The 15,346-nt window shown below is 37.9% G+C and overlaps 2 protein-coding genes across 3 annotated transcripts; both read right to left on the reverse strand.

Moving 5' to 3' along the window:
• Positions 1 to 295: 295 nt before the first annotated feature.
• LOC141817727 (uncharacterized) lies at positions 296 to 10,288 on the reverse strand. 2 transcript variants are annotated; one of them, XM_074705363.1, is made up of 15 exons: positions 10,053 to 10,288; positions 9,831 to 9,962; positions 9,090 to 9,206; positions 8,409 to 8,459; positions 8,117 to 8,206; positions 7,893 to 8,039; positions 7,699 to 7,809; positions 6,004 to 6,759; positions 4,430 to 4,594; positions 2,979 to 3,141; positions 2,778 to 2,911; positions 1,614 to 1,892; positions 1,387 to 1,521; positions 1,115 to 1,296; positions 296 to 611 (listed from the first exon to the last, which is right to left on the reverse strand). In XM_074705363.1, exons 1-15 carry the CDS (start codon positions 10,143 to 10,145, stop codon positions 545 to 547), a joined length of 2,622 nt encoding a protein of 873 aa, XP_074561464.1. In that variant the 5' UTR covers positions 10,146 to 10,288; the 3' UTR covers positions 296 to 544. The 2 variants fall into 2 exon arrangements, with proteins under 2 accessions (XP_074561464.1, XP_074561463.1); XM_074705362.1 differs by having other exon boundaries at positions 9,090 to 9,227.
• Positions 10,289 to 10,904: 616 nt separating this feature from the next.
• Positions 10,905 to 14,708, reverse strand: LOC141817728 (putative inactive leucine-rich repeat receptor-like protein kinase At3g03770). The gene is given in 8 exon segments (XM_074705364.1): positions 10,905 to 10,931; positions 10,933 to 11,172; positions 11,327 to 11,438; positions 11,953 to 11,999; positions 12,077 to 12,279; positions 12,373 to 12,613; positions 12,948 to 13,081; positions 13,340 to 14,708. Coding segments are annotated over 8 exon segments (2,373 nt in total).
• Between the last annotated feature and the right edge of the window lie 638 nt (positions 14,709 to 15,346).

The following is a 15,346-nucleotide window of genomic DNA, read 5'->3' on the forward strand; positions in this document are numbered from 1 at the left end:
TTGTGGCCCAATATTTTGTTGTAATTTTTATTCTTCCCTCCATTTGAAATATATCAATTACATCTATCACTTTAAGGTCGTCTGGTCTTGTTTCTCAGTTTATCAAACTATTTCCGTGTATTTTTTTCAATTCGTGCCGAATAAATTGTCGATTTAAATTTAATTTCAATTTCAACTGTACTAAACTATGTCCAAGTATATTAACAACAAAATGGATTACAGATAATACATGCAACATATAAAAAATATTCCAAAATTCAATCTTAATATAGAAAACACGAACGCCCGCATGATTTAAAAGTTCAATTAAATTACCATATTGAAAAATGTCATCCTCAAGCTAAGCTAAAGCTTTTGCTCCACGAATGATAAGCAAATGGAATGAAAAATTGAAGTGTTGGAATAATTTGGCTTCCATAATTCAAACTAAGTTGGCAGAGATGATTATTTTACAATTGTTTTCTTTCCATAATCAACAACGCACGGGAAAATACATCATACAGAGCTTGATTTTCCTTTCAGATTCTTGTATCATTCAGAATGTTCATACTGCAAGTTCATCCTCAAGGAAATCGTATTCGAAGGTGAAATCTGTTTTAATCCGCTGACACCTGCAAGGCAACGCTCCAGCCATGGTTAGCAAGCAACAACCCAAGAATGAAGCTATATCTATCGCTATCTTGAGGCGAAGTAGAAAAGAATATCATCAAATTGCTGATTCACTAATTGAAACTTCAGTAGGGTTTTGAGAAGGAAACTAATATAATTCCTAGAAGTGTCCACAGTAATCATAGAGTTGAGGTTCCATAATGATATGAGAGATCGCAAACAAGATATCCAAGTAGAGGATGAAAAGCAATGAAGAAACACGACAAACAACTAACTATGCAAACTAATACCTACATCTAAAACCGCAATAATTCCTTGCGCATAATAACTATACAATAATCTTCCTATCCTACAAGAGAAACAATCGTAACACTCTTGGAAATAATATCCTTTGGACCTATAATAGCAATGAAGGCGATAAGAATGAAAGGAAAAGCTGCAAGTATAAAAATTATAACCATAATACAATATCAACTCAGAGAGGAACATAGGGAGCCCGGCATACCATCCATGCTGAGAACCATCATTGGCGATATGAAAATCAAAGTAGACATAGTTTCCTCGCTCAAAGTTATCATTAGTTACTTTTGGCTCCTCATGACGTTGAAACCATGTATTAAATTTCTTGTGAAATCTCCATGACTGCCTCTTCAATTCTCGAGCAGCTAAGTACTGCTGAGGAGTGTTCTACAATATAATATGCAAGATAAGAGCTGCTAAATTGACAATTTTTAACACGATAAAAAATGCCAGTTCAGCCAAGAAACTATTCCATACCTGTTGATAGTAAAATGCAAAAAACAAGGCATCAGTACCCATCGGATCAAGACCCAATCGTTCCCAAAAAGCAGGATTATCAATTATGGGTGATTGAGTTTGAGGATAACTTGCAGGTGTAATTGCAGGATGCCTCTAGAAAAAAATATTAGGTGAAGATGAAAATACCAGATCAATCTTTAAAATAATTATCAACACACAGCAAAAATGATAAAAATATTCCTCACCGGAACATAAGTTTTTGGGCGTTCTGAGTCCCTAGGCTGTGGAAGTTTATAATATGCAGATTCAAGCATCTGCAGATTATACATCTGATCGTGCATTACACCAGAATTTCCCACTAAGCTACTGATGTTGTCGCCAATTGCACCAAGATCTAATGCACTTCTCCTACCAATAACACCAAGGCCAGCTGAGGATTGACTGGGTTGTAATGGCTGGCCTGGTGACATTTCATTATCTCTAGACAACTGACTTCCTTCTGCCGATGAAGCAGGACCTACACCCTGCAGGCCACCAAAAACATATCAAGGAATTAGGTCCTAACTGATCGACTTTTCCTTGTTACTTTTGCTATATCTTGTTACAGCACAGGTTACTAAAGAAACACTCTTACGAAACAGTTCACAAGAATCCTTATTGATGAAACCCACCCACTATCTGAAGGAAACTATATTGAGAAAATATATATTTATGGAAGCTACTGGCCTGTCTGTGGATGTGCATATATAATAATCGGAACATTATTACATGGTGTTTAATCATCGATAAGACTGAAGTAAAAGGTGGAATCCGCCACCTCAACGGCCTCACATGGGCCTCTGACAGATTTTGAAATTTTTTTCCCCAAATTTAACAAAGTTTTTTGTATTTATATTATATTTCATAACCATAGATTTACAAAAAAAAAAAAAAAAAATCTAGTTAACACAATCAGTGGTTCAAGAGAATGATAATCACACATAGAATACAATGGAGGCATAAGATTTACATCACCGATGCTAAATATTTGGGCCTGATACTAGATTGATGAGATTGATGGCTTGAGTCCTTATATATTTTTTATTAGGCCAAGTAATATGCTTCTTTCCTCTTCCGTTCTTACTCTTTTCATAAAACCATTGAAATATTTATAGCAATGGCTCCTCTCCTCTTTCTGTTGTCCTTATATCGTAAATAGTTAAGTTAAAGGAAAAAAACAGCTGCTTGACATGCAATGGCATGGGAAGGAGGGTCCATTCTCTAGCCCATGGCTCAGTGCAACCTTTATCCATCCAACAAAGTGAAAACAAAATAGTTGGATTCGTGTACCGACCGTCTAAGCCATCACAAGAGATAGGCACTTGCTAACAAATTCATTTATTAGGTGAGCTCGTGACTTAGGGACTTACTGTGAATGATGTTTTCAGATCATCATCACCTATGATCTTGTTGAGACTGGGACTTGAGATAGGGTCTGCGATCAGGTCTTCTGCCATATTATGCTGCAGTTGTTGCTGATCTTCTACATTTGCATGTGCAGCATCTGCTTTATAACAAAGAGAAACACATAATAAGAAAGTCCGGGAGTAATAATTTAAGAAAAGCATTACCTCCATCTTTCATTCCACTTGATACTGTAGGGTGTTGGGAGGATTGTGTAAGAATAGTTGGTTGTGGTTGTGTTGAAACTGAACCAACAGAACCAAGAGCTGATCCTTGACCTCCAAGCACTAGGCCAACATGAGGTGAAACAGAAGTGTTTTGAGGACTAAACTGCAGGAATAATGTTATCACCGGTTATTAATGAAGTTATTAAAGGAATGATATTGAAAAAACAGCCCAAAAATCATTCTCCACAATATTGAGTAAATGCTGCTTAGATTTGTGGCAGTTTTATAAGTGAGGAATTTTTTATTTGGTGGCAAAAGAATTTCTAATCAGATGCAGCCCCAGTTATTCTATAAATAAGAAATAATCAACCAGATATTGATGCTTTAAGACATCCAATTATTATGAAAGCTCAAAAATTTCAATGGCCAATCACCTATAAAACCATAATAAGTCAATGGCCCCCACAGGTTGGCTCCAATGGTTCCTGCATGGGAGCTGCCAAAATAAGGTCTAAAGGTTGATTCCCAACAGGCGCAGAATGCCCTGCTGGTTGTTCTATAAGTGAGGAATTTTATATTTGGCGGCAAAAGAATTTCTAATCAGATGCAGCCCCAATTATTCTATAAATAAGAAATAATCAACCAGATATTGATGCTTTAAGACATCCAATTATCATGAAAGCTCAAAAATTTCAATGACCAATCACCTATAAAACCATAATAAGCAGCTCAATGGCCCCCACAAGTTGGCTCAGATGGTTCCTGCATGGGAGCTGCCACAATAAGGTCTAAAAGTCAATTTCCAATGGGTGCGGAATGCCCCACTGGTTGCCTCACCCCCTCATGCAGTGGGCCACTGGATCAGGGCGAAATCCCCCTTGATTTACTTCCATTCCAGATCACTTGGGACAGTACTGGAGGGACCCCTGGGTCAGGGTATCACGTTTCTGCTACAATAATAAGCAGCTCAGTGTCACTTAAGCAAACTACCACTGCATACACATATCACACAGTAAATCATAACATCCATGATGCTGCATCTATTTTCGCTTCAGATTCGAGTCCTCTGACTCCTGCATATTTTGATGAAGATATGACACTAGGACCTCTAATCCAAAAAGGAACACAGGTGAGATTTAACATTGGATTCCATCTTATCAATTTTTTCTTGCAACTTTAATTGTTTTGGAGCACAAATTTAGAGAACAGTAAAGGACTAGGAATGCTAACCAATGGAACAAAGCTTTCGTACATTAAAATAATGCATATTAAGGTTATCATATGTTAAGACTCGTTCATGTCATCATTAAATAGTATGCATGAAGGAACTACTTCTAGTTAGTAAAACATGTAATTCCAATAATTAATCAGGAAATTTCCTACATATGGAATTGAAAGACCTTTTATGAGTAGGGGAGGAAACTATGTAGACACTAAATTAGAAAAAGGACCTGTTGCAAAAGGGAATTCTGTTGTGTAGTAAACTGTTTGTGGTTGGCGCCAGATATATGTGTCACATTGAGAAGGTTGCTGTGGCCTTGTTGCACTTGTTGGAGCCTTTGTAAAAATTTCTCCCGCTGGTCAGGAGCAATCTCAGGTCGTCCTCTAATTTGGCCCTGAACAAAAGAATTCATCAAGTTGGGACCTCTTTATTGGAAGGCAAAAAAATTGCAACCAAGGTATTTAAGCTTGGATGTAAATGAGTTACACATACTGTTGTTACATCAAGTTCAAAAATATTACAACAAAGGACGAACAAGCTTCTCAAACTTGGTCAAGCAACTATCAACCAATCTTATACAACAAACTTTGAAAATGTAGGAAACAACAAAAATGTGATGAAATGAAAAATCAAGGAAAGTGCTCACAAACATTGCGTCACAAACACTATCAAAGGAGTAAACTGTGGCTAGGTCCCAAGTCACGAAGAATAAAATAAGAAATTGATATAGAATTTCAAGCTTGCTAAGACTAACTGGTGAAAAAAAACATATCATATGAATCTACCAAACATGTGATATATCATCGATTCATCAAAACTATCTGCCTGTCTTTTCTAACATAAAAGTATAGGGCTCACTCAAATACAAAAGAGCTAGCTAAGAAAAACCTTTGCAGTTCAGAAAAGCTTCTTTTAGTTGTCAAGAACATCAAATATACCACTCAGAAATTTTCAAATCACTTTCAACAGTCAATTCCTCTAATAACTCTCCATTCAGACACTAAGGTTTTAATTGGGCAAATAGTATTATAAACTGTAATTAACCTAAAAAAAATAAAAGATCAAAACCAAGCGTCTATTTCTAAACAAGATGAATCCAAAGCTAATAGAGAAAAGAATGTATTCATTTCCTAAATGTGAACAAAAAAAGCAACAGGAGTTCAAGATTAATCCAACTAATGCTCTCTAGATAACAGAAACTATTCCATAAGGGTCCTATAAATTTGAACAATATTGATAAAAAAATTAAGCAAATAAAAGCTACTATGATATCAATGCTTAATAGTTTGGTGATCAACCCACTCAATTTGAGATGAGAGAAATATCATAGAGATGATATTCATGAAAACGCGAGCAGGAAATTCTGATTCAAAAACAAGTAGAATTAGACATTTATAGTTGAGCTAAATCCTACACTGGGAATCTGGGACTGTTATGTGGCCTGTTAGAAGTAGAAAGCACTCTGGCAGCAAAAGTAAAGGTTACAAGAGGCTTTCCAAAGTGACAGACTCATTGGGAAAATAAGCACCTTCATATACTGGAATTGGGTACTTTTATCAAAATAAATCAAACAGTAGCGAGAGGATACACAAGTGTCACAAAATCCATACACAATCAACCTAAAGAACTTGTAAACCCAGAATTACAATATCTGAAGCAAAAAACAATAATATGAACAATTGCATTTGAATTCAAGAAGAAATCATTATATGTATGCATATTATGGAAAATCAGCAACCACCAAAGTATAGGATAGGAAGCATCACATGCTAATAATACTCAATGTCAGATCAATCAACTTACAGTTTCATTTGTGTTCTGAAAACCTGCACCTTGAGGTCTCCACTGAACCCCAGGGACTATAGAAGGTGAAAAGACTCTTCCTCCTGAAATAGGTGCCTCTCCAACATTATTAGAATCATTTGAACTAGCTCCATCATTTGTTTTTGGCAACGATTGCAATAGGATTCTGTTATTTATAGGAGAAACCAATGGCTGTGCAAGTCCACTACTTCCAATTCTCTCATCAACATTTAAAGAGTTACGATTCGATATATCAGATAAAGCCGAAACAGAACCCAGAGTAACATTTCCAGATATTGCACTGGCTGAACTGAAAGTCATGTTAGTGCTGATTGATGCAGGATTAGAGATCCCCCTACTTATACCTTTCCCTACACCAATTTCTGGGATGGCTGGCGAAGACTTACGCCCAGGGAATGTCTTATCTTCCTCCTTCGCTGAGTTGGATGCGAGAAGAGGTATAGAAACAACAGCAGAGTTCTCACTTTTTGCACTTGGTGGTCCAGAAAGTATAGCTGTAGCTGTTGGTACAGAAACCAATGGGCGTACAGGAACACTAGCACTCACAGATACAAGAGGAACAACAGATACCCCAGAACTAACAATTGGATGAACTGTTGGTGCCAAAGACCCAGTAGCTCCTCCTTTTGAAGGTGGAGTTTTTGGTGCAACAACATCAGAATTACTTTCCTGAAAAACTGCATCTTCACCTTGGTCTTGAGATGTGTGCAGTGAATCACTCGATGACAAAGCAATCTGTCAAATTAATAAAGAAAAAACATGATACAGAACCTTGAAAGAGAGTTTACAACTTTTAACTTGTTTGGGAGGGGGAGGGGGAGGGCGGGGGGGGGGGGGGGGGGGGGGGGGGGGGGGAAGGGGCGGGGGCGGGGGTTAACTTTTAGAACTATGTTTTTACAATAAATAACATAAAGTAGAGCATCTGTATGTAACATTTCAGACATAACCAATGCATGAGACTTCTTCTCTCCGGTGCTCTTGCAATGCAGATACATACACTCTGAATGTAGGAACATTCATGACAGAAAATCAAAGATACAAAATAAATATCAAGAAATTACACCAAATACACAAAGGATAAAGTGCAGGTGAAACACCATCTCTTAAAAAAAAGTTCTTTTTGATAGTACAACAACAACTTAAACAATGCATGAAACTTAACCATTTGGGTCATCTATATGGATCTTTTCCCTTGATTTACCTAATACAATAAGATTCACATTCATTAGGTTTTTTACATTACTCTATGTTGAACATCAAAGCCTAAAACAAACCTCAGTTCTTTTATGTGGGATTAAGACAGCATTGACTGACTTAATTCTTTTGAAAACAGATGACAGGCAAAAACTATTTTTCCAATAAACATTTTTTGAAAACAGAAGCTCATTGTTGAAATAAATTACCTCACCTCTCTTCTGAGAATGGTTCATTCTCAAAGAAATTTCAGAAAAGTATATAGAAATTGATGAAAATGTACTAAAAAATTTTGAAACAGAAAATGGAAGTGCAAGAAGCATGCACAAAATTTGCATGTTTAATTAACATCCAAATTAGAGCTTAATGCTGCAGGACATTTAAAGTGAAAATGATCAAGTAATATTCAAGTGATCATACTATTCCCCTCAAAAATCAAGATCATATCAAACAAAAGATACATGAGAAATAACAAGTTACCTTAGTAAGACTGGAAGGACCAAGTGAAACAAGATCTTCCAGTGCTTCTACCTTATCAAGTGGTAGAGAGACGTACAATTCATCAACGTCACTAAATTCATCAAAATCCTCCTTCACAAATAATTGAAAATGGACACCATCAAAACCATTTAGAAGAAATAGAAAAGAGCAACCAGTGGCTAAAAAATATATACCTGATTACGTTCAACATAATCTTCAAGAAAGTCTTTTACATCATTAACCTGATCAGGACTTAACTCGTCATTATCCAACAATCTCAAAATCAACTCCAACTTCATTATGTGAGCTTTGTGCCTGGTGATGGATGTCTCCAGATGTGTCTGAAACAAGATCACTGAATCAAATATACTATATTTGCTATGAGTAATTCTGTGTGATAGCATGTTATATTAACTACCAAGCGAGGTGGCCTTGTTTTCCCTTTCTTGACAGAAAGCCCTTCAACTTCAGCTTCGAAATGGTCAATTTGACTCTCCAAATCTCCAACCTAAAAAATAATCCTCACAGTCACATGATAAAGTTGATCAGATTTAAACAAGATAGATGATAACGCCTTCATCCAAAAGATTCATCAAGATTCATGAGGTGGAAAGACATTAAGAAAAGTTACAAAAAATTGGAAAACATGACATAGTGACAGTGTAAAAGAAATGAAGCAACAAAATTGCAGTAGTAAAATGCTCAAGTACCACATTGTTTAGCCAGTCCCTTGTTTCTGATTTCGCCTTCTCTTTCGGATCCTATCCATTGAACAAAGTAATTGCCAGATGAGCCATGTTCCAAATCACTCAAAATGGAGTTGAAGAAATTAAAAAGGCAAGGAAGAGTACAAAAAAGGACCCATTTGAACTACATGAATCTTATCCCATCATTGAGCTCCGTATAGGTAAACTCATTTGCAACACTGAAGTCTCTAGATGACTGCCTAGACTTATGTCTAGCAATAATGCTAGTTGCTAGGGTCTAACAAAGTCATCTCATAGGAAGTGTGATGAGAAATTCAGCATTCTATAGATATGCATGTAAAATATTTCTACAGTTTGATGATCAGCATTATGGGGTCTAAAGAGGTGAAAGTATATAAATTTTGAAAATGCATATCAATTGCCATAGGCTAGCCCTCTTTTTTATATTTAGGTAGTCCACCAAATGGTCTCATGATTGTGGGTTCTCTTGAGAAAAATATGTCATTTCCCTCTGAGAACAATGTGTAGCTGACCTAAATTATTAAAAAAGAACGAATAAGCCCGTCTTGAGAGTATGTGCCAAGCATCTAATAGAACAGACAATTTATTTTGTAACTGAATAAGTGCAGTATTGTACATCAAAGTCAGATATTAGTAAAGAAATTTTGCAAATATCCAACTTACTGTCTTGGGTTGCTGGCCCAAACCTTCCTTGGAAAATGCTTTTGTCTTTGTCTCTTTTTCACAAACCTTAAATCTTTCCATTTCGCGTTCAATGAGCTTGCGGGCGTCCATGAGAGCCTGCTCATAAGAGGCACTAACCTATGTCAAGGTATGTCACAAAATTGATAATCAATTACAGAACCATGACACCCTATGTTTTAAAGAACAAGACCACTCAACTTATACTGCCCACATCATCAAAACAAGGAATCACATGTTAACAAAAAGGATTAAAAAAGATGTAGTTCATACAAGTAAGAAGTGCAATCACAAATATAATCTGCTTACAACACAGTTGTAAATTGTAATAACAATTCAACAGATCTACAAACATAACTGGTGAGTTCAAAATCCAAATTTTAAAAACAGAACTTATGATATTTCACCTATAAGTTTATAATTGATATTTAATCTATGATATTCAATCTCAATAACAGTCTAGTGGGCAAAAAAAAAAAAAAAAAATCCCCCAAGGAGCTACGTGATGATGCATGAAACGACAACAGATTTTTTTTTTCCAAATACTCTTTTCATATATTTTTCAAGACAACTGATTCTTAGGACTTTCCAGTATGCATAAATTCCTTACTAATCAAGCTGCAATACTCTGCCAGTGTACCACAAGGATTTCCAGAGAAGAGAGCAAAAACGAAGGGCCTAATAAGCACAAGGCAGCTGCACTTACTCCGCTAAAAAACTAACCTTTTTATCTTTTATCTCGCTCGACTGAATCCATGTCTTGATTTGATCACGATACCTCTGCAGCTTCTTGATTTCCTTCTTCAAGTCCGCCTCGAACTTCTCCTTCTGGTTCAAATTCTCCGTGTCGTAAACCTACAAAAACATCCCGTTACCAGCAACCAGAAAACGAAAGGAGACAGAAAGCCGCGACCAACAACGAAACCGACATGGCGACTCGGTTACCTTGTTCCAAATGCTATCGAACACGTCGACGCCTTCCTGCACCTTCTTCAGGACTCGATCGATCTCGCCCTGCAGCTTCCTGCTCGCGCCCATAGTGAAATCCGAACTGAAACCAGCGACCCGCGGAGTTCTCGCATTCAAGGAAAATCTAGGGTTTAGCTCCTCTTCCTCGTCGGGGTTTCGGAGGGGGCAAACACCAAGGGAAGATCCAACTTCTCGACTCTGCTAGGGCTAAAGCTCTCTTAATCCAGAGGCGACGCGAGCGGACAAGAGGGAGGAGTATTTAAGCATGTCAATAAGCCGGGCCGGGACAGCCCGGTTTATCCATTCCCTACCGGTTCCGGCCCAAATCCATCAAGCCGCGATCTCATACCCGGCCCATCCAGGGCCCAACCGGGCCCTTCTAATTTATTATATATATAAGACCATCAAAATAATAAAGAAATGATATATTAAACAAATCATTCACACACCCAAAATGTCTCAACAAAACACAACATGTCTCACACTGATTAAGGAACTATAATTAAGTACAATGAAAAATTGCACATTATCACAAAATAAGAAAAGAAAACTTGAGGAAATCGATATTTCTAGGAATTAACACACACACAGGTGAAAAGTCTTGAAAAAAAATTGCAGGTTCGACTTCAAATTCTTGGGCTTTCAGTGTTGTTGTTAGCATTTCGCCTGCACAAAGCAACCATGAATAACAGTGGTAAGGCCTTGAAGAATGGATAGCTTAGCAATTGCTAGAGAAAGCTCAAATGCTCTGCAGAGCAACATGCAAGTAAACAAGAACTGAGTTTAACTTACTATGATGTGGCGAACGAAGTCATGAACCGAGTTTAACTAGTGGTGGGGGAGGCTGAGAAGTTCCAAATGGCGAGTTTGTGTTGCTTTGCGATGATCCCGTTCTTGAGGATTCCTGTATCTGAACGGCAAACTGCAAGTTCCATAGTACATCCTCAACTGAGGGTCTTTTTGTTGGTTCCTCTGACAGGCATCTTAGGCAGATTTCTGCAACAGTTTTCAGCGATTCATCGCAGCATTGTCTTCTAATGAGAGGATCTACAATGCTTCTCCTAGCAGTTCCATCAGCTAATATGCTTTCTTCGAACTACAATTGACAGAAGTCAATTAAAAACTGAAGAACTTACTCTAAAAAGATTTAGCTGTTTATCAGCACAGTATCCATAACACACATATCAGTTCAACTTTTCGATATGAGGATATATCCCATTATATGTAAAGATGTCAGGACTGGTTTGCACCTCTTCCTTCATTATCTCGACTTCACTTGTTAGTGCAATTTGCCTCCCAGACACTACTTCCAGTAAGATAACTCCAAAATCATAGACATCAATCTTATCCAAATGCTTAGGTCTGCAAAGAGAAACAAGTTGCAAAATACTCATAGCACTCGAGAACACACACACTAACATTCGTTCGCTAGCTGTAACGATGACTCATGCAAAGTGTATAAGAATTACAGAACTATATGGACAAGACAGGATAAGTTTAGAACAAATGATCTTGGTATTTTTAGTACCATATACTGAATACTAAACCACCTAAATTACATTTTTCTCAAAGTAATTCAGCCTAACTTTTTAAAGTGCATCAAAACTGAAGTGTTGGAAAATTATGGCTTGAAGGTAGCTTACAAACATGAGAAGCACATTTATGTCATGGAACCTTTTGTTACAGCTGGATGAAGAAGACATAGTATATAGAATGGCAAGGAATCCCAATTAACTCTTTTAGATGATTATATAGCCCTTGTTCATCTTCGGTTGAGTTATCCCATATTTCCAACACTAATGATGCTATATTTTGTTATTCTGATCTGTATATCCTAATAACCAAAGGTATGATACCGGATTGAGTTTCTGCATACCTTTGATTAGGTTCGTTCATTCCACTCGAAGAGCTTCCAGCCAAGCACTGTATTGGATACAAAGGATGCATACAAAATTAGACAAACAGCCAAAGACATTAAAAAGCTGAAGCATTAACTTTACCATGGATTCAGTATTCTCTTTTACCAATGGAAGATTGTAGCTGCTGATTTTTGCAACAAGGTTCTGATCTAAAAGTATATCTGTGATTTTGAGATTATTGGAAAATAAACCAGGCATAATGCCGCCATGTAGAAATTGGATACCCTTTGCCACACCAATGGCAGCTGATATTCTCTGTGCCCATGAAAGCCTCTGACCTTCCTCTATGAAAAAACATAAAGCATATGAATACATTGAGCTGTCTGGAGTCAAGGAGGATAGAGGTAAAGCGTTAAGGGGTTAATCTTCCCACATACCCGATATATTGCTTCTCAGTGTTCCATTCATCATGTATTCAAAAATGAAAAATAATCTGCTAATGCTCGAATCATCAACGTAATACTCAAAACAGTGACCTAGAACGCTGACTAAATAGCGATGTCTAAGCTTGGAGATCAATTCAATTTGACGATTGAAGTTCTGGGAATTGTAGCCTCTTTTAATATTTAAGCATCTTATCACCACCAGGGAACCATCTTGGAGTCTTCCTCTAAACATCTGGGGCATGTAAGTTCTGTCAAACAAGCTCTAAGACAACTTGGGACAGTAAGAAAATCTAAGACCAGAATACGATAATGAACATAAATATTTTGACCAACCGATTGAAAGAGAACTGTGACACCTTCATACTGAGCAAAAGAAACATTGTAATGCAGATATCATGAAATAATACATTTTAATTAGTGAAGAGACAATATGGTATAACATCAACTCATCAAGTATCATGCAGGATGTCATCAGTTGGATTCAGAGGGCGTATGTTATATAAGTAAGCCTGGCTGAACTGAACAGTATGTTTAATGTGTTCGTTGAAACAAGGAGAAGAACATACCTGAACATGAGAATCTTCTCCAATGAAGCTTGATGCTTGAAAGTTATTTGTGGCATACTCCAGCTCCTCCACTGAAAATGATCGATAAGATGGAATTCCAAGTGCCCCTAACTTCATTGTTTGAGATATATACCCTTTGAGATCAAAAAAGCAAAATCACTACTGTGAGCATAAAACTGGTGAAACTAAAGAAGCAATACAAGAGATGCATCAGATATAAGTGTTCCATGGAATAAAGCAAACTATTTGAAAAAATAAAAGAAAATTGACAGTTATGCCATCATTTCTTAGGATGCTGATTTACAAAGAGATAAGAATCGACTAAATTCATGCATTCTGATTACTGCATAACAGTGAAGGAACTATGACCAAAGTAACTGTCTCTAAGTTACCAAATAAACAGTGCAGTCCAGAAGAGAGAGTACTTGCATCAGGCAGCAATTTTGGAGGATGGATGCTTGAAGCATGCTCCAGTATTGCCTGTTGAGATCCCTTCATTGACCTCTTTGCTCGTGCTCTTCTAGTCACCAAAAAGACTGCAAAACCAGCTGACAAAATGCTTCCAGAAAATCCTAGCACCACACCCATCACAATGGCTGCTTTGCCACCTGATCTTCTCTTTTCTTTGTTATGCAATATTCCCACAGCTAAAGCCTGAGTCTGGCAAAACGAGGGCAGATGCTGACTGTAGTCCTTGATCTCCAAGCAATTTGATGAGTACAGAACCATTTTGCTCTTAGAGTCTGAAACCAAGCAAGCTGGCAAATTCCCAGACAGTAGATTTGACGACAAATCCACAAACTGTAGATCATCATTGCATGTAGTGTTCTCAAAGAGCATCCCAGTGAATTTGTTTCCAGATATATTCAGATATCGAATAGAAGGAAGAGACAGCAATGCTGGAGGAAAAGGGCCAACAAATTTATTGAAAGAGATATCCAACTGTTCGAGCAGAAAAAATGAGCTTAAATCAGATGGCAAACCACCACCAAACCCATTCTTCCTTAACAGGACACTTACCACCTTCGTTCCCAAACGTGGAAATTGTGGCCCAAGGTAGTTGTTCTCTAGATTAAGAACTTGAAGGTTTGTTAAACTGCTAAGATCAGGTAAATCTCCAGACAAACTATTCGAGGACAGGACAAGCACCCTAAGTGACTTCAGACCACTAAATGATTCTGGTATAGGGCCAGATAGAGAATTATTCTGCAAGTTCAAAACAACTAAAAGAGAAAGTCCACTCAATGCATCGGGAATTTGGTCACTAAACATGTTATGATTAAGCACAAGAGTTTGAAGGTGTATCAAATTGGAAACTTCATGAGGAATTGTTCCATACAGATAATTCGAGCTCATATTGACAATCTCTAATGAATATAAACGAGAAATCTTTGCAGGTAGGTGACCCCATAGGCCCAGCGATGTCAAAGATAAGACCTTCAAGTTTGAGAGCCGAGCAAGTGTAGTGAAAAAAGAGTCGATTGAGAAACTCCGCGGAAGAGATGGAGAACCCTCGCGGCCGCTTATGTGCAACTGCGTGATGCTTTCTTCATAGCAAACAACTGTTAGATGCGGAAGTGGATCGGCATTACAGAAGTCAGTGGTGACATTCCAGCTACTCAAAACCGATGGATAATTCAGAAGCCTCTGGATTCTAAGCAGGGACCAATCCTGCGAAGATTGCAGCTGGTAAGTGTGTGGTACAAGGACCAAAACCACACACACTGAGAGCAGGCAAGTGACTGATCTCTTAGAAGCCATTGCTTGGACTAAACTATCAGCAGACGCACTATATCTTCCTTCGGCAGCATCAACAAGATCAATGTTTTCTGTGATAAAATTAAAAACTATATGAACAGTAGGTAGAATTTCAGTATTTCTCTTGCAACTTTTCTACTTTGATACAGTAACGGAGCATACCTTCTCTGGGAACTCAGTCAACCTCTATATTAAGAAGAAACCAAAGCCTAATGGATCAAGACTGCAACTTTCTAGTGTCTCCGTACATTGACAATCGAACCCACCAGAAAAGGCTTACGCTCCCCGTTCATCCAACAGTGATCCCAATTCTCCGCCTCAACAACCCGATCCAAATATCAACAAGATCGATGGGAACGGGCCATGGGATCTCGGGACGCCGAGGTGGATTTGAACGCGGGAAGAAGGCGTGCGGCGACAAAACCCCGTCGTATCCTTTTCCCTCCGCGGGGGAGATACTCCCGTCACCGCTCGAAGCGACCTGGCTCCCCTTTGCGCTCCCACCACCGCCATTAAAGCAAAAGTCATCACCTTTATTCCTCTCTCCCCGCTTCTTCCTTGGCTGTCTGCCATATCTCTTTAGGTTTGATGAAGGAAAAGGATATCAAAACGTAGGTTTCGCCATTTCTCTGTGGCAGGTA

The sequence above is a fragment of the Curcuma longa genome, unplaced genomic scaffold (assembly GCF_044706935.1).
Source record: "Curcuma longa cultivar G26 ecotype Majalengka, Jawa Barat unplaced genomic scaffold, ITB_CL_G26_1.1 contig_21711, whole genome shotgun sequence".
NCBI lineage: Eukaryota > Viridiplantae > Streptophyta > Magnoliopsida > Zingiberales > Zingiberaceae > Curcuma > Curcuma longa.